General features: G+C 34.7%; 3 protein-coding genes across 5 annotated transcripts in view; 1 reads left to right on the plus strand and 2 right to left on the minus strand.

Moving 5' to 3' along the window:
• LOC107036262 (probable Na(+)/H(+) antiporter nhx-9) overlaps positions 1-14,812 on the plus strand; it is a 21,128-nt gene extending 6,316 nt beyond the window's left edge. Inside the window, exons 4-16 of one of the 3 annotated variants that reach the window (XM_015254074.1) lie at positions 166-422; positions 1,415-1,632; positions 1,775-1,977; positions 5,117-5,206; positions 5,268-5,338; positions 6,756-6,971; positions 8,177-8,318; positions 8,439-8,582; positions 8,732-8,807; positions 10,152-10,256; positions 10,347-10,625; positions 12,076-12,228; positions 12,298-14,812. In XM_015254074.1, the coding sequence (XP_015109560.1) occupies positions 166-422; positions 1,415-1,632; positions 1,775-1,977; positions 5,117-5,206; positions 5,268-5,338; positions 6,756-6,971; positions 8,177-8,318; positions 8,439-8,582; positions 8,732-8,807; positions 10,152-10,256; positions 10,347-10,625; positions 12,076-12,228; positions 12,298-12,527 (2,184 nt within the window). In that variant the 3' untranslated portion in view covers positions 12,528-14,812. The remainder of the gene's footprint in view (positions 1-165; positions 423-1,414; positions 1,633-1,774; positions 1,978-5,116; positions 5,207-5,267; positions 5,339-6,755; positions 6,972-8,176; positions 8,319-8,438; positions 8,583-8,731; positions 8,808-10,151; positions 10,257-10,346; positions 10,626-12,075; positions 12,229-12,297) is intronic. The other 2 variants (XM_015254075.1, XM_015254077.1) reach the window with 2 other exon arrangements.
• A 91-nt stretch (positions 14,813-14,903) lies between these two features.
• Positions 14,904-18,913, minus strand: LOC107036263. The gene is made up of 9 exons (XM_029125977.1): positions 18,877-18,913; positions 18,589-18,811; positions 17,996-18,098; positions 17,749-17,924; positions 16,138-16,309; positions 15,794-16,084; positions 15,182-15,250; positions 15,027-15,116; positions 14,904-14,966 (listed from the first exon to the last, which is right to left on the minus strand). Exons 1-9 carry the CDS (start codon positions 18,911-18,913, stop codon positions 14,904-14,906), a joined length of 1,224 nt encoding a protein of 407 aa, XP_028981810.1.
• Positions 18,914-19,144: 231 nt separating this feature from the next.
• The window catches only part of LOC114841106, a 4,178-nt gene continuing 3,606 nt past the window's right edge, over positions 19,145-19,716 (minus strand). The window contains exon 4 of the mRNA XM_029125978.1: positions 19,145-19,225. Within this exon, the coding sequence (XP_028981811.1) occupies positions 19,145-19,225 (81 nt within the window). The remainder of the gene's footprint in view (positions 19,226-19,716) is intronic.

Genomic DNA, 19,716 nt, shown 5'->3' on the forward strand with positions numbered 1-19,716 from the left:
GGGGGGGGGGGGGGGGAGGAGAGAGGAGGCAGGAGGGATTCACAAAGGAGGCTCCTTCGGGCTTTGGGGATGATTATCGTGGCCCAGTTCACGAATCTCGCGGGTATTATTCGTCAACTGGGGACAAATATTTTGATGGGTTAAATTTTACTGATGCTTTTGCAGGTGTTGTATCACATGTTCGAGACGTACAATGCCATGGAGGCGTCCAGCATCACGTACGTGGAAATACTGTCGGGGTTTGCGTCATTTATTGTTGTTGCCATTGGGGGAACGGTTATCGGAGTTATATGGGGTTTTGCCACTGGTTTTGTCACGAGGTTCACTCATCAGGTGCGGGTTATTGAACCAATTTTCATCTTCGTTATGGCTTATCTCGCTTATTTGAATGCCGAGATATTTCACATGTCGGGGATATTGGCGTGAGTATTTAGATTTTTTGGTTTGATTTTTATTGGGAACAGGGAGGGAATGATCGAGATAATTGGAAGGGGATAATTGTTGAGTGAAGAACATGCATTGTTGAAAAATTTGGCTGACATTTTTGGTATATTTCTGGGGAGTTTTTTCACGTTGCAGTTTCTCTGGAATTTTGAGGGGTTTCGCCATTGAAAAGTCAGAATTTCGTGAAGAATCGAGGAGAACTGTGAATTTAAGTTCAATTGTGTCGATATTTCCCTCAATTTTCACGACATATTCCTCCTACACTCAGAAAAATGTTTTCTTTCAACCAAATAAAATTTGTTTAAATCAGGTACATAAGTACATTTAAATAGTACCAAATAAAGTTTTTTTTTTAAATCAAATAAAAAATTTTATGCGATGTTTTGTTTATATTAAATAAATCTTTTTTTTTCTATTAATAAATAATTACTTGATCGAAATATTTTTTTTCTTTGAACTAAATAAATATTTATTTTATACTAATAATTCATTACCGCTTTGAGATGACAATAAACTCGGAAGAGATTGAACGAAAAACATGCAATAATTATTAGCGGCTGTACTGTTAGAAATTTTTTGAAATTTCATGGAAGATATTATAGTAGATCTCAGGAAGTGACATTGAATCGAATTTAGAGAAAAATGTTTTCAGTGGGAGTGAGATGGAAATTCCCCAACTTGATTGAATTTTCAGTGGAACATGAATATTCAGAAAAGCAAATGACACGAATTTTTAACTTTTCAATAAACTGTTTATTCAATTTGAAAAAATCACTCATTCGGAATAAATTAATAGTTTGTATCATACAATTAAATCCTTCTTCTTGAAATAAGTAAAAAAAATCAAATAACGATTTTTATTCGATTCAGACTGCCATTTTTCTTCCTACATATTTACTACATATTTACAAAAAACCGATTTCTCATTTTTCCAACTAAATTTGATAACCCGAATTTATATCTTTTTCAGCATCACATTCTGCGGCATAACGATGAAAAATTACGTGGAAGCTAATATATCCCACAAATCCCACACAACAGTAAAGTATACGATGAAAATGTTGTCAAGTAGCTCGGAAACAATAATCTTCATGTTCCTGGGGGTTGCAACAGTTAACAATCGCCACGTATGGAATACGTGGTTCGTCTTCATGACGATATTTTTTTGCTCAGTTTATCGGATACTCGGTAAGAAGTTTCGTCCCGTTGAATGAACTCAAACTTTTGTTATTCATCGGCGTGAATAAGCCAGGATGAACTGTGTATATTGATTGCATATTTTTATCGAGCCATCTCATTTGACTCGTTACTCTCTTTTTGGGTGATGTAGGCGTACTGCTGCTCACAGCGGTGGCTAATCGATTTCGCCTGCACAAACTCGACAAGGTGGAAAAGTTTGTAATGTCGTATGGAGGTCTGAGGGGTGCTGTGGCATTCGCCTTGGTACTTCTCATCGATCCCAACCACGTGCAACTGCAGCCAATGTTCGTTACAACTACCATTGCAGTTATATATTTCACAGTTTTCATTCAGGTGAGTTGACGCATTTGCATTTATGCTGTGTATTCGTGATTTTTCCTCTGAATATCAAGTTATTTTTTGCATTTTTATGACGTTTTGGACCCGGCGAGATCGATAAAGCACATGCACTGGAGGGAAAAACGGTGAAATTTTTTAATCCAGGGGAAATTAGACGGAACTTCAGATTTTTTAACAGCGAGAGGAGAATTCTCTTGCTTAATTGACAATTCAATCGAAATATGAGTACTCTGTGGTCCATTATGTCACATTCAAGAATATATCCATAAAATTATAAATCTTCATTGAAAAAATTCCTTGAAGTTTCAGTGGAACTGGCATTTAATGAAAATATCTAATAAGTGGGATGGAAAGTTCAGCCGCAAAATTTTATTAGTAAGCTGAGTAATAAAATTTATATATCGCGTAGTATTTTGCTTTTACGCAGTGTAATCGTGATTTTTCCTTTGAATGTCAAGTCATTTTTTGCATTTTTATGGCGTTTTGGACCCGGCGAGATCGATAAAGCACATGCACTGGAGGGAAAAACGGTGAAATTTTTTAATTCAAGGGAAATTCGACGGAATTTCTGATTTTTTAACAGCGAGAGGAGAATTCTTTTGCTTCATTGAAAATTCAATCGAAATATGGGTTCTGTGGTGAATTCAGTCAAATTTAAGAATTTATTTCGTATTTTTATCAATTTTCATTGAAAAAATTCCTTGAAGTTTCCGTGAAACTGGCATTTAATGAAAATATCTAATAAGTGGGATGGAAAGTTCAGCTGCAAAATTTTATTAGTAAGCTGAGTAATAAAATTTATATATCGCGTAGTATTTTGCTTTACGCAGTGTAATCGTGATTTTTCCTTTGAATGTCAAGTGATTTTTCGCATTTTTATGGCGTTTTGGACCCGGCGAGATCGATAAAGCACATGCACTGGAGGGAAAAACGGTGAAATTTTTTAATCCAGGGGAAATTAGACGGAACTTCAGATTTTTTAACAGCGAGAGGAGAATTCTCTTGCTTAATTGACAATTCAATCGAAATATGAGTACTCTGTGGTCCATTATGTCACATTCAAGAATATATCCATAAAATTATAAATCTTCATTGAAAAAATTCCTTGAAGTTTCAGTGGAATTGGCATTTAATGAAAATATCTAATAAGTGGGATGGAAAGTTCAGCCGCAAAATTTTATTAGTAAGCTGAGTAATAAAATTTATATATCGCGTAGTATTTTGCTTTTACGCAGTGTAATCGTGATTTTTCCTTTGAATGTCAAGTGATTTTTCGCATTTTTATGGCGTTTTGGACCCGGCGAGATCGATAAAGCACATGCACTGGAGGGAAAAACGGTGAAATTTTTTAATCCAGGGGAAATTAGACGGAACTTCAGATTTTTTAACAGCGAGAGAAGAATTCTCTTGCTTAATTGACAATTCAATCGAAATATGAGTACTCTGTGGTCCATTATGTCACATTCAAGAATATATCCATAAAATTATAAATCTTCATTGAAAAAATTCCTTGAAGTTTCAGTGGAACTGGCATTTAATGAAAATATCTAATAAGTGGGATGGAAAGTTCAGCCGCAAAATTTTATTAGTAAGCTGAGTAATCAAATTTATATATCGCGTAGTATTTTTCTTTTACACAGTGTATTCGTGATATTTTCTTTTGAATGTCAAGTGATTTTTCGCATTTTTATGGCGTTTTGGACCCGGCGAGATCGATAAAGCACATGCACTGGAGGGAAAAACGGTGAAATTTTTTAATTCAAGGGAAATTCGACGGAATTTCTGATTTTTTAACAGCGAGAGGAGAATTCTTTTGCTTCATTGAAAATTCAATCGAAATATGGGTTCTGTGGTGAATTCAGTCAAATTTAAGAATTTATTTCGTATTTTTATCAATTTTCATTGAAAAAATTCCTTGAAGTTTCAGTGGAACTGGCATTTAATGAAAATATCTAATAAGTGGGATGGAAAGTTCAGCCGCAAAATTTTATTAGTAAGCTGAGTAATAAAATTTATATATCGCGTAGTATTTTGCTTTTACGCAGTGTAATCGTGATTTTTCCTTTGAATGTCAAGTTATTTTTTGCATTTTTGTGACGTTTTGGACCCGGCGAGATCGATAAAGCACATGCACTGAAGGGAAAAACGGTGAAATTTTTTAATTCAAGGGAAATTCGACGGAATTTCTGATTTTTTAACAGCGAGAGGAGAATTCTCTTGCTTCATTGAAAATTCAATCGAAATATGGGTTCTGTGGTGAATTCAGTCAAATTTAAGAATTTATTTCGTATTTTTATCAATTTTCATTGAAAAAATTCCTTGAAGTTTCAGTGGAACTGGCATTTAATGAAAATATCTAATAAGTGGGATGGAAAGTTCAGCCGCAAAATTTTATTAGTAAGCTGAGTAATAAAATTTATATATCGCGTAGTATTTTCCTTTTACACAGTGTATTCGTGATATTTTCCTTTGAATGTCAAGCACATGCACTGGAGGGAAAAACGGTGAAATTTTTTAATTGAGGGGAAATTCGATGGCATTTCAGATTTTTTAACAGCGAGAGGAGAATTTTCTTGCCTAATTGAAAATTCAATCGAAATGTGAGTTCTGTGGTGAATTCAGTCAAATTTAAGAATTTATTTCGTATTTTTATCAATTTTTATTGAAAAAATTCGTCGAAGTTTCAGTGGAACTGCCGTTTGATAAAAATATCTAATAAGTGGGATAAAATAAATAAATAAATAAAGCATAAAAATAAATTTTCTGGAAGTTTGAACAGTGTTCATTATTGGTTAATTAAAAAAAGTATTAAAAAATTATATCCTTGCAAAATTTACTTTAAAAAACGTTCATTTTCTATTTTGTTATTCCAATTATTCTGTGGCATTTCAATTTTCTGTGCCAAATTCGATGGTTAAAAATCACCAAACCTATCCGGAGAGCCTGTTAACATGTCCAATTGTTCCCGACCTCAACCTTCCCCTATTTCTGTCCTCCAAAATGAAAAAATAATGAGAGAATACCGCCACGTACTCATTAGTGTCATTAACGGACTCCCGATGTAGAATTGAGACAAATTAAAAGAAAGACTTGTTGAAACTGCGTGGGATTTACCCTCGGGCTTAATTTCCAGGGAATAACGATCAAGCCATTGGTGAGAATACTTAATGTCAAGAGGGCGGAGAAAAAGAAGCCAACCATGAACGAGAGGATACACGAGAGGGTTGGTTGAATCAATGTGTTTTCATTTCCCTCCAATTCCACTCAATCGGCATTTTTTTTAGATCATGGATCACATAATGGCGGGGGTCGAGGATATCCTGGGGAAGCATGGAAATTATCACGTGAGGGACAAGTGAGTAATCCCCAATAATTACAAATAGAAGGGAGGGAACTTCAAAAAATTTTAATTTTTTTTTCAACTGACAGACAAATCAGTTTTTTATCTCTCTCATGTGGATAAAAATTTTAATTCATCATTTCTGCGTTCGCTTTATTCTTTCACATTGCCCTTTATTTTTATTTTTATTTTTTGAGGCTTTCAATGGGTGAATTATCAATTTAAATGTAAATCACATGAAGGCCTGAGTGTATGAAAAAAATTGATGATTTTATTTTGTCAAACGTGCTGCAACTAGTTTACTTCGGCTATTTTTTCTCTAGTACTTTTGTAGTCGAACATCAGAGCTCTTATTTGAGCCCCATTTGACCCTAAGTAATCGGACATTTTACAACGGTTTTATTATTTATTATTTAAACAGGTCTAAATTTAAATCTCAATATTGAATCGTTAGAAAACATTTTTGAAATCTCAAAAAAAAAATTAGAAAATGTACTTTTGGGGTGGATTGAGGAAATAATGTAAAAAGTGCAATTTTTCAAAATTACGAGCGCTTCCTGCAAATAATTTCCGAACAATCAATTTTCTACTATAAAAATCATTTATTTGGAATCATAACAAATTTATTCATTGTCAGAATTTTACCAGAAGTCGATTTCATGGCTGAAAAAATAAAGTTTCCGAGTTTAAACAATTTCAATTATTTATTTATAACCAACGAATGTCTGGAAAAATAATAATTCTGTGTAAAATGTAATTTTAATGACGCTGAATATTCATGATTTGAAAAAACAAATTTTCACCCGATTTAATTGACAAATTTGATGGCTAATCTGATTAAACAAAAAACAAGTTTTGATTTTCAGCGGCATGTCACTCATTTTAAGGAATCTATCCCCAATTATTGCGGATTCGCGATTGTGAAATGCAACGAGTGCTCAATTCTAAAATTCGGTGATTTTATCATCAATTATTAGTGACATCATCACTAATTCCCAGTGCCATCGTCACTAATTTCAAGGAATCTATCACCGAATTTCAGTGAGTGAAACCAGTGGGTTATTCTCGTCAGTGTTCAATAACACCAATTATCTCTCTATATAATTATTTTGTAAATTGAGACAACGCAAAAATTTTCAGGGTTCACGAGGGTCAAAATAAGGGTCACAAGGGTCAAAAATGGTCATAAGGGTTAAAATAAGGGTGACGAGGGTCATGTGGGGGTTAAATGCGGATCATCTTCCATACAATCCACCACACATAACAAACATACCCAAGAAGATTAGGGGGGAGGGGGGCAAAGTCCCCTAGTTGGAAATAGATCTAAAAGTCAGTGACATGTCCCTGGAAATCCGCTACATATTCCTGAAAATCTAATTTTATTTCACTCCATGCAAGTTTAATCCTTCGAGATTTAATTATTCGTCCGCAGATTCAAACGCTTCGACACGAAATTCATTCGCCCATACCTAGTCCGCGATCACTGCGGCGCCGAACCAAAAATACTGGAAACCTACTCGAAACTAGCTATGAAAGACGCCATGGATTACATCCGTCGTAATGCCTCGACAATAGGAAATATAAGTGGGACCGAGAGTATGTCCGCCATATTCCGAAACTACAGCAATACTGGCCACTTCAACTCCAGGTAAAATCCCCAGAAGCCCATCCCCCCATTCCAAACAAATAATCACTCCACTAATACTCATTTTCCGATAAATCAAAATTCCCAGTTGCAGTCAGCTCAAGAGTCGCTGGAACATCGATCTCATCTTATGAGTTTTAAAAACCGAAATGACGATAATATGAAAAAATGGAGTACAACATTTAAAATCTTTCGGAAATCCTATTCGGTTTTTGCTGATTTTATTGAAAATTTCACAGTTTTCTCATATATTTTTCAATTAAAATGTTGAATGTATAAAATCAAGGTCCATATGATTAAAGAGGAGACGAAAATATTTAATATAATTATTAAATATATTTAATATTTAATATTTTATTTAATAATGATATGAAATATTTAATATAATTATAAAAAAATATTGATGTTGCCTTGTTCCAACAGTTCTAATGCTCTTTTTTCAATGAATACAAAGTCGCAGCTGCGGTCAGCTCGAGAGTAGCTGGAACATCGATCTCTAAAATGAGGTTTCAAAACCGAAATCGCGACAATAGAAAGAAATTCAATAGAGCATTGAAATTCTTTTGGCAACTCCATTCAAGTTTCGCTGTTTCTACAGAAAAACCCACAGACTTTCCTTACATTTTCCAATAAAAAAAATCAAGCCCCTTGGAAATAAAAATATGACTTGAAGGAGTTGAAATATATGAGACACTGAGAATTGAAAATGAAAAATTAAATAGTTCCTCAGACGGCGGAGAGAACCAATTGATGCAATCACCTTTTATTTAGAATGACTAAATAATTTTTTTCGTTAACAATTCAGTAGCGAAGTGGTAAAGCGGTTTAAGTCGATTTTGACAATTGGCCAGTTTTTAGTGAGTATCTCAGAATCTAAGGGAAATAGCTAAATTTTTGTCCAGACCTTTATTGTAGCACTCAATTTGCTCTAGAAAAAAGGTTATTACGAAAATTTCAGTATCTCCTTTAGATTCGGAGATATTCTTCAAAAACTCAACTAAAAGATAACACGGCTGAAACCGTTTTACCACTTCACTACTGAATTAGTTTTTTATTAAATCCTTTCCATCGAAGTGAATAAATACTAATTCCCATCATAAATATTGCTGAAACGAACACTAAAATTCCAAATAACGAGTCCTATTAGCTTCAAATGCGTAATTTCCCCCAATCACAGAACTAATCCTCTTTTTCCGATCAATAAAAAGTCCCAGTTGCAGTCAGCTCGAGAGTGGCTGGAACATAGACCTCCAAGAGTTGGAGTACTACCCCTCGAAGAAAGACCTGACGGACGCCAAAATCCACCACCTCCTGGCGGAGGAGCTGTGCAAGCCGTACAAAAGGGTAAAAGTCAGTTAAACCCTCAAGCACTAATCACCCATTTAAATTCACCCGACTAACAAATATCAATTAAAACCCATGTATTTGTCTTTCTCTAACCAACCTCGAAAAAACAAAATTCGAATACAGCAGCATCGTCGACTGAGCTACAGTCGTCACGCGGTCAACGACCGGGACCTGTCGACCCAGGTCAATTACAAAATGCACATGAACATTCGTCGTATGATGGGTGAGCACAAACACAGGCACAAACGCAGCAAAAAGTTGATCAAGGTAAGCCTCCCCACCAATGTACCTGACTGTCACAGAGAGGACGGGCTTGTACACTCCATGTAATCCAGCTAAATTGGATTTGCAGACCCTCTCTAAGTCGCTTGAACACACTCAATTTACCTAATAATCGTTTATTTTCATTCATAAAGGACGGGGGAAAGCAGAATCACGTGAGTTTCCCGGAATTGCAGCAACAGAATGGCTCGACGAAATTATTCTCCCAAGGTCAGTGATTAATTAAGAGGTTGGGGTGATTTTTAATGAATTAATATTAGGGCTGAAGGCCACTTCAGGCTTTTTTCAAATGTTGAAATGTCATTTAATTGCTGGTGAAATGGATTTTTTTTCTTTCGAGTTTTTTTCGCTTTATAATTGGCTCAATTAATTTTACTCCTGAGTTATGAATATTTTTTAAAGATCTGAGAGTTCAACTCCATCTCATTCACTCGGAGAAATCGTTTATTTCGGTTGAATAAAATTTATTTGAATCAAATAGATCATTTTTTTGTAAACAACTGTTTTTTTGACAGAAATAAAGAATTTATTATATTATTTATTTATTGTTTATTTATTTATTTTATTTATTTGTTATTAATGAAATTAATATTTTATTTCCATTTGGGTCAAATGAATCGATTATTCGATTTTAGTAGAGAATTTCTTTCGAACAAATGATTTATTTATTTGAGGTAATTAAAATATTTTTGATGGAATAAATACATGAATTTAGTGATTTCAAACATAATATTGTTGAAATGATTAGAAAATTTTGGAGTAGACAGTTTAATTTGATTTGGATGCGTCATTTCTTCGGATGTAGGAAGAGATTTTGACCTTTATCACTAGTTTGTGATTTAATAAGAAACAGGTTTTAAGTAAAAATAGGACGAAAATTTAAACAGTTACACTAGTAGAAAAATTCGATTTAGGGGGAAAAATCATGAAATTTTAGATTTCAATGAAAATTCTTAAAATTTCTAATTTTTGAACAGCAAAAAAACGAGAATTCTCCAGCTTCCTTAAATTTACAATCAGAACATGAATATTCTGCGCTAAATTGCGCAGAATTTTACTGATTATTATTAATTTTCACGAAATGATGAACTGGAATTTACAGTTTCCATATTTTTTCCATAAAATTGCGAATTGTTAATGACGAAATTCCCTGAAATTTGAGTAAAACCTATAACGTGATAAAAATTTGCAAGAAATATATCGGAATCTTCAGCTAAAAATTTTAATTGAGTTAAATTTCAAACGGATTATTATTCAAAGGGAAATTCCCTAAAAAATTCTCTTGGATTTTTCATTTCAGTTCATTTGCACAGAATAGTTTGATTGAAATTACCAATTTCCACTGATTTTCTCATCGCATAATGATTTTCCAATGACAAGATTTTCCGAAATTTCAGTGTAAATATCCCTTAAAACGCCAGATGAAAATTTATCCACTTATTTCTCCAACATTGTAATTATCCCTCCAATATCCCTTGTTCATCACCTGAATTTACAATCACAAAGCCTCCTAACATTGCCGATAGCTCATCTATTTGTGCAAATGCCTGGCAGATTACATCAATGGGATTTTGTACGAAACCGAGGACGGCGAGGAGGTAAAACCCTCCGACAATCCCGATTGGGACTCAGCCATTACCTTCACAGCTCGTAGCACAGGTACGGAGCCAATTCCCCTGTTAGATAATTAAAAAAATCAATAATCCAGTTATTGGATTAAAATCACCCCGATGGCATCGTGAATTTTAGATTCAAATCCACACGGTGAGAGCTCACATCATGATAATGGTAATGACGATGATACTGATGTGGATGAGGACACTGAGATGGGAATTGTGAGGAGGCAGAGGGGTGAGTCTGAGGGTGAACCTTTCAGGGTAACAACACCCACTGCCATTGAGACAATGTTACCGTGGAAACGTGAGGACGATTACGACACTGGGAGGCCTGTTAAACAGAATGAATTTCCACCCTGGTGCTCCAACAAAGAGTACATCGCTTACAGCTCACCTTCAGCGACATTTTTAGGTGAGTTTATTCCGTAATAGGAATAGGGGGCGATTGAAGGGGGGAGTTATGAACGGGTAAATCGTAATAAATCGATTTCGATATTTTTGTTGATGGTGTTCTCTATTAAAAAATTATTTTGGCATTTTAATCCCACTGCATTCATTAGTTAGATTGTTTAGTATTTAACGAAATGTGAAAAATTGAATTGTTGTGGAATAATTTCCTTTCTCAATTTTTCAAATTCACCTAGAGGAACGGTTTATTTATTATTTATATTTATCTAAAACGAATGGTTTCTATGCAAAGTTGGGCTTGATTATTATTTGCATTTTTATTCGTATCGAATAAATAGTTTTTGAATGCCGTGAATTCGAAAGACTTTATTACGTTAATGTGAATCTATTGTTTACGTACATCGCTTACAGCTCACCCGCAGCGATATTTTTAGATGAGTTTATTCCGTAATAGGAATAGGGAGGGATTGAGGGGGCGAGTTATGAACGGGTAAATCGTAATAAATCGATTTCGATGTTTTTGTTGATGGTGTTCTCTATTAAAAAATTATTTTGGCATTTTAATCCCACTGCATTCATTAGTTAGATTGTTTAGTATTTAACGAAATGTGAAAAATTGAATTGTTGTGGAATATTTCTAATTTTCTTTCTTAATTTTTCACTCATCTCGTGATGAAATTCACCTAGAGGAACGGTTTATTTATTATTTATATTTATATTAAACGAATGGTTTCTATGCAAAGTTGGGCTTGATTATTATTTGCATTTTTATTCGTATCTAATAAATAGTTTTTTAATTCCGTGAATTCGAAAGGCTTTATTACGTAAATGAAATTATTGTTTACGTACATCGCTTACAGCTCACCCTCAGCGACATTTTTAGGTGAGTTTATTCCGTAATAGGAATAGGGGGCGATTGAAGGGGGGAGTTATGAACGGGTAAATCGTAATAAATCGATTTCGATATTTTTGTTGATGGTGTTCTCTATTAAAAAATTATTTTGGCATTTTAATCCCACTGCATTCATTAGTTAGATCGTTTAGTATTTAACGAAATGTGAAAAATTGAATTGTTGTGGAATATTTCTAATTTTCTTTCTTAATTTTTCACTCATCGCGTGACGAAATTCACCTAGAGGAACGGTTTATTTATCATTTATATTTAGATTAAATGAATTTTTCCTTTCAAATCTCTTGTTTTCCAGCTTCCTGCGAAGGGAGGCTTGATTACTATTTATATTTTCATTTGTGTCTAATGAATAGTTTTTTGAATATCCCGCAATCCTCAATTTTCAATGCCGAAATTCCTTGAAATTTCAGTGCTAATTAAACTCCATAAAAATTTTCAAAAAGAGTACCGGAAATTTCAGACAAAAATTTTCAACAGTGTACGATGAGTTATCGAAAACGAAAAAAATCAGGCGAGTAACGAAGGGTGAAATGAATTTCCACAGGTGGAATCGAGCAGCCCAAGAGTCAATCGGTAATCGGTTATTTCCGTAAAGACAGTATGGTCTCTCCCGACATATCCGGCTACCCGGATCCCGACGAGAGCGATGAGATCGAGGCGATGGACTCAAAGCACTGCGAGCTCTCCCCAGCCCCGGGTAATTACCACAAATAATTCACAACGCTCTCATTCAGCGGTTCAATGCATGTCCTCATTAATACTCCAGATAACGCCAGGAGTGTTAAGAGACGTGGCTCAATGATGGAGCTCAGTTCAGCCGAGTCAATAAACAAAGAGAAACTCAACAATGGCTCCCACTCATTACCGGAATACTGGAATACCCAGAGATTGCGTTTACAAACGACATTTCCCTGTTCAACTACAAAAGCACCTAGTCTATCGACAGCACTGATATCATCGTCAACAGAGTCATCGGATGATTACGAGGAGGAATGACCGTGGATAGAGACGTCTTCCATTGAGGGGCGTCAACGGCGAGGAAGTGACCTTCGCTCGGTACTGTCGGGCCTGTTCCGTCGACCGAGTGCTCCTGTATGATTTTTAAATACTGATATAGCGATAGTATGAAAAAATTCAAGAGAATTTTAATGTTCGTGGGAAATTCCATTCGTTCTCTCCTGCTCCTATTGGAAATTGGAGTTGTTTTGGGGTTTTTTTAATACAAAAATTGTTAACTACCGAAAAAACGTGAAGACATATTTTTTCAATGGCAGAGTGGGATTAAAGTTTTTCATAACGCTCATTTGCTATTTCGTACAAGAATTATTAATATTTGCTGGTGTTTCTGTTGAATTTTTCAACCGAAAGATTCTACAGATAGAAAAATAATAGTAGAAAATTTTGACAATTAGAAGGATTGCTTTATTTCGAATTTTGAAATTCTTTTGGAAATTTTATTCGTTTGCTCCTGGTTCTATTGAAAATGTATTTTTTTAATAAATAAATCTTTTAAATATCGAAAAAATAGGGAAATGAATTTTTTCAATGGAATAATCGATTCAGAATTTTGGATAACATTCATTTGCTATTTCATACAGAAAATTATTAATATTTGTTGGTTCTTCTGCTGAATTTTTCAACCGAAAGATTCTATAAATAAAAAAATTATAACAAAAAATAAAAATAAAAAGAATTGTTAAATTTAAAATGTTTAAATTCTCTGCGAAATTCGATTCCTTTCCTTCGGAAAATTCAACAGATTATTCATGTTTTTTTTTTTCAATAAAAAAATTTTTTAATACCAAAAAAACCAGGAGATACATTTTTTCAATGGAATAATGGTTTTAGAATTTTTGATAACACTAATTTCCTATTTCATGCAGAAAATAATAGAAAAATAGAGAAAATAGAAGAATTGCTTGACTTAATTTACAAATATAAGAAAAGCTGTGGAATTTTCAAATAAATTCTGTCGAATTTTTTCATACTTCGTAATATATTATTTTTTCACTAATTGTTCAATGAGATGAGAATGAAGTTCTGATATGGATTGATAAATACAATACCTGAATTAAGAGTCAATGGAATCAATCGTTTATCATATTTTTCGCGAATGCTGGCAGGAGGTGGATCACTATGCTATTTCAAACCAATTTCCGATCAATTTTTTTCAATCAGAATTGACAATCGAATGAAAAATATCGAATGCCAATTCGGTGTAATTTATTCTATTCTCGTACGCAATTTCACCATTTTTTCCACTGAAAAGTTGACTTAATTTGTTTACGATGTGGGGTTTTGTTTTCATTTTATTGGAGAATTGTAAAGGTGAAGTAGTCAAATTGTAGTTAGATTACGTAATTACAAGTCTGTGGGCACCACGGGCCACGATGACACGGGTGCCTTCAACTGAAACCTGACGAGTGTTTTGGTTACACGTGAGTCCACTAAAATCGGTGGTAATTTTTCAATTTTTACGGCTCTTTTCATTGATCGCGAACGAGATTGTTGGGAAATTTCCCGGAATTCTACTGAAAATTCATTTTTTTTGCGCGTTTCACAGGAATTGAAGTCATCGAACTCACGACAAATAGTTTAATAAATGAGCGTCACATTGTGAGGCAGAACAGGTCTCTTCAAATTACAAAAAACAAAATAAAAAAATTCGATGAAAAAAAAATGGAATTTTTAATAGAATTCCCACAAGATTTTTCCACTCCTCTTAAAAAATTTCTCGTATGTGCAATGAGAAGAGTTAATATTGAGTCATTGATTTACGCCGAATGCCATATCGTACTGCTATCACAAAACCAAGTTCCAAAATTAATGATCGTCACGAGCGATTTTTCGAATCCTCTAAACAATGTAATTGATCGACCCAGTTTCCCCACTGGCTGTCGATTTTATTTTTAGCCCACTCTAGGACGTTCAAATGAATTAAATAAATTAACAACCACCCAGTGGTTGAACTAATGAAAAAGCAATTAAAAATTGTGAATTTCGAATTTTAGGGGTAATAGTTGAACAATTTTTTCTAATTTAGTTAATATCGATTTGCTTAAACGGAGGTTAATGGGAGTACAAAGCAGCCAGAGTGGCACAATGTGAATACGAATTGGGGCAATCATCTGTGGGAATGCGCCATTGTAGATAATATAAATAATTCCGGGAGGGGGAAACGACTAAAATTGGTGGAAAACTCTGGACGACGACCAGCATAGGTGATTACGCTCGATTAGTCTTTACGCTGTTGATTTGTTAAATAAATGTTTATTTCGTAATCGTGAGTTTTTGATGATTACCTTGTCAACGAGTGTTGCCACAACAATCGCTGATTAGTTAGTAATTACAATTATGTTTCGCATCGAGCATTCAGCCGAGCGATGGCTGGAACTGAATGAGGATAACGAGAGATGTCGTCATGGTGCCAATCATCTAGCGAATGAGCGACAATCATTAATGAGTACTTATCATAATTCATTTATATTCACGTACCGTTTGCAGGAGGGATGAGTTGATGGGGAAGAGTCCGGCCCCCGAGAATTCCATCTTCTGGTGGTGGAGTTGGAGAGACAGTGAACGAATCTGGAAAGAATCTCGAAATTTATATGTGAATGGAGATCTGGTGATTAATAAAATCTGTTCGTTACAATCTGGTAGAGTTTTGAATCTGTACTGTCGACGTGAATTTCGTGAATTAACTTCCCCGTGTGTTCGGCCTACAATTGAGAAATAATATACATTATTTTTTCTGGCTGTTTATTTATTGCGCCATTTCATTCAATTTTATTTTTATTAAAAAATAAAGAACTGTTGACTTTTTTCTGTACATGAATCCATAAATAAATAAAATTTCAATATGATTTCAATATTTTTTTATCGAAAAGTCAATAGTTCGTTATTTTTTCTATCAAAAAATCCATAAAAAATCAAATTTACGCCCAAGAATTTCTATGAAAATTTTTTTAAAAACTATTGACTTTTTTCTATAAAAGTTCTTGGGCGTAAATTTTCCAAGTTTATTTCGTCGTATTTTTTAATACGAAATCCATAAAACTACATTTATGCCCAATAATTTTTTTCTCAGTGAAAACTCAGTGAATAATTGAAAAATATTCACTAAAAAATGCGAATTGTGTCATACGTCGAGGGAAAAAGGCAGAAAAAGATTTTAATGAAATGTCTGTATGAAAGAGCAAGAACAACGCAAGAAAAAAAAACTAGGAAATAATCATTTCAGCCGAATAAATCGACTGAATTACCTCGTTGGACGTCCAATTGCAGATGATTACAGTGGCTATTATGGGAACAGCTGTGGTAATTTGCCAGCATACATAATTTCCTATTGAGAGGTAGTTTGTGTCCTCAGGTCTAACTACTTCGTTGAAGATGAAGTAGAGAGATGAGCTGAGAATTACAAAAGCAGTGGCAACGACAACTACAAAAAATCCATTGAATATCCAGTTGATGAATTTAGCTATTTTGCAGAGATTGTAATGGACCTTAGCGACGAGACGAACGCCCTCGGCGCAATCGTTCAACAGTTCTACGACCTTAAATTCAATATTTCGTTACCATTCCGTCGTCGGTGCTTATATTGAATTACCTTTGGTGGTGATGAATTACTTCTGTCTCTAATTACCATCAGCTTAGCGTTTAGCGCGCGAAAGTGGAGACCGAGAATTATGACGAGAGATCCGAATATTGTGGGTGTCATCACTTGGATGACGGGTGGTACATTCAAGAAGAACCATTGGGCCAACGTCAGGGGTGATTCACTGGGGATTGATTATTGAATTATTCGCGGGATTGGAATAATTGATGTTATAGATGAATTTAAACTTTGTTTTCATCACTTGTGCGTAAAGTGAAATTTTACGCACTTTCTACGCATCGTGATGAAAAATATGGTCCGACTCGTGGGAAAAGTGTTCTTTGACCCTTGGGAGGGTAGCACTCGCCTTCGGCGAGCGCTGTATACCTTCCACGGGTCAAAAAACACTTTTACGCACTCGTATTGAAATGAATTATTTCATCACTTGTGCGTAAAGTGAAATTTTACGCACTTCCCACCTATTGTAATGAAAAATATGGTCCGACAGGTATGGGAAAAATATTCTTTGACCCTTCGGAGGGTAGCACTCGCCTTCGGCGAGCGCTGTATACCTTCCACGGGTCAAAAAACACTTTTACGCACTCGTATTGAAATAAATTATTTCATCACCTGTGCGTAAAGTGAAATTTTACGCACTTTCTACGCATCGTGATGAAAAATACTCGCCTTCGGCGAGAGCTATACACCTTCCACAGGTCAAAAAACACTTTTACGTACTCGTATCGAAATACACAATTTCATCACTGGTGCATAAAGCGAAATTTTACACACGCTCCGCATGGAAAGCCTCGCTTTATTCACTTTACTCGAGCTTCGCTTTACGCACTCGAAATTCACTTTACGCACCCCGTGAGGAAAACTACCGCTTTGCGCACACTAAACCGTTTCGAAGAGTGAACTTTTCATGCTGGTATCACAAAAACACTTCTACGGATTCGTATTGAAATATACTATTTTTGTTCGCAATTACAAGTGTGCAAAAAAATTTTTTGCAATACCTGCCTAAAAAGGGAACTTTCTGGAGCGGTTTAGCTGGCGTAAAGGCTTTTCTTTTCCGCCTGACGTGCGCAAAGTTTAGAGATCGTGCGTAAAATAAACTCTCATGCGTAAAACTTTGCTTTACTGCGCGTGTTTTAATAGAAAATTCCCAATTAAAAACTACTTTATAGAAAAAATCTATATAAATTCATCTTTCTATGCAACTTTTTCTAGAGGAATTCCTCGACATGAATTTTCTAAGTGTTGTTCACTTTGTTTTTCTTCCCTTTTCATTAAAAAAATCAGACAAAAAAAGGTAAAAAATTCCACCGTCGAATTTGTATCGAAAATATCTTAAGTAGTTCAAAAACATCAAATTCTGTTGATTGTTTCTACAGAATATCTTTTATTTAATAGTTCTATTTTTTAAAAACGCGCGGATAAACGGAATTTTTCAATAGAATCGGCCAAAGACCAACAGAAAGTTGAATAGAAATCCAATAAGAAATTCATTCGAGAAAATATCAATGCCAAATGATAAAAAAGAGTATGAATTTGACGAAATATGAAAAAAATGAATCATTCCAAGTAACTACAGAACTACCAATGGGTAGTGACAATTACCTGGCCCAGGTGATTATAGCATAATAGAAATCATAAATCACCAGACCAACTACTATCGTCAGCGTCCCATAAACGTACGCCCCAATCATCTTGCGACAAGTTGAATAGTCCGGCCGACAGCCCAATTGCTGAAGAATCAAGTTCTGGGACGCTAGAAAGTCCATAGCATCTATGAACTTACAGACAATTTTTGTTACAAAAATTCCATAAAGAGACGATTAAACTTGAAACAATAATTTTTCCTCACATCTTTGTGATAAAAAATCCACATCAACATGTTCATCAGGGAACACAGAATTGATGAGACTACTCGAAGGATCGACGTTACTGCCAATACGATATAATCCATCCTGTTGTAATTAATCGATAAATGAATTGGAATTAAATGAAAAAAAATCCGTAAATAAGGACTCGTGTGAAAATATTCTATAGCATCATAAAAAAATAGAATAAAATCCCAGTGAATGTGTGAGGATCATCGCAAATCATTTTTTCGGCTCTTCAATTAAAAGATATTCAATTCAGTAGCGAAGCGGTAAAACCGTTCAAGTATATTTAAATTATTGGTTACATTTCAATGAATATCTCGGAATCTAATAGAGATAGCAAAAATATTGTTATAACATTTTTTGTGGAGAAAATTGAGGGCTGCAAAAAGGGTTATGACAAAGATTTCGCTATCTCGCTTAGATTAGGAGATATTGCTCGAAAACTCCGCGAAGAGCTTTTACCGCTTCACTATTGAATTTTTAAAAATCGGTAAATTTCGAAAAAAAAATACATCTTTTTTTTTTCGTTGAATATTCTTGATTTACAATTAATTAGTAATTAGTCATGCACCTGTTCAAAAATTTCATCTCTAAAAAAGCGGAAGTGATGAACCCCAAAGACGTAAATAACAAAACCGCATCATACCCCAGAATGGATTTACTGAAGCGGAATTTATTTAAATTATCAGAACCACCAAAGCACATGGGAAAATTCCCAATGGCCTGCCAGATACCCCCGACACTATCCAGAACAGTGAAAAAATCCGTTCTCCTCCTCAATTTTTCCGGCTTGTCTGTGAAAATTCAGCATATTTTTATGTAATCCGACGAATAAACGAATTTCATCTCCACACATTACCTGTCATCCACGTATTCTCCATAGCCCTCTCGCCCATTCTCCCCTCCGAATGCATGTTTTCGAGCCGATGTATTTACACTGAATGTAATGCCCCTCGGAGCGAGGCGCATTCTTATCAGAATGCATTACCCGATGGGTACTATTAGGGAATTGTTGGTGGGAAATAATATTTTGATAAAAATAATGAAATGGGTGCATTACAGTAATAGCCTGAACACTTTATTGCACAGAATTCATTCAATCATCTTGAGAGAAATAGATAGGGTTTTTAGTCAGCATTTTCAAACAGATGAGGCTGTCTGTCAAGCTGCATCATTATTATGACGTAGGTTGTTATGACGCCGCTCATCTAATTAAATATCACATTACCTCATTAGTATGGGGGAAGCAAAAATCTCATTGAAGGGTCGAATTTCGCAGGGGATCAAGCAGGTTTTAAAATGCCTATGGAAATGATGATAATTCATTAATGTTCGAAGGGAACGAAGGATTGGAAACCTACATTCATGGTCGATTTATGGGATATGAATAGGGGGCATTGAAATATCCTTAAGGATGTTCGACACGCTTTTAGCCAAAATTGACGTTGTTTTCATTTTTCTGGCAAATTATCGATGGGAGTGACGTGAAAAAATATAACGATTTTGTGGTTTGTCATTCTTTAATGGCTCACGAAGTTGCGTAGTGGTGCGATAATTTTCATGCGTTTTTTCTACAGTTTTGTGATTCTTTTTAAAAGTTTAGAGAAAACGCAGGAAAATGTTCGCACCACCTTAAAATTTCGTCAGTCATTAAATAATGACAAAACGCAAAAACGTTATATTTTTTCACGTCAATTCC

This window comes from Diachasma alloeum, unplaced genomic scaffold (genome assembly GCF_001412515.2).
Source record: "Diachasma alloeum isolate Michigan unplaced genomic scaffold, Dall2.0 Dall_scaffold_00208, whole genome shotgun sequence".
NCBI classification, from domain to species: domain Eukaryota; kingdom Metazoa; phylum Arthropoda; class Insecta; order Hymenoptera; family Braconidae; genus Diachasma; species Diachasma alloeum.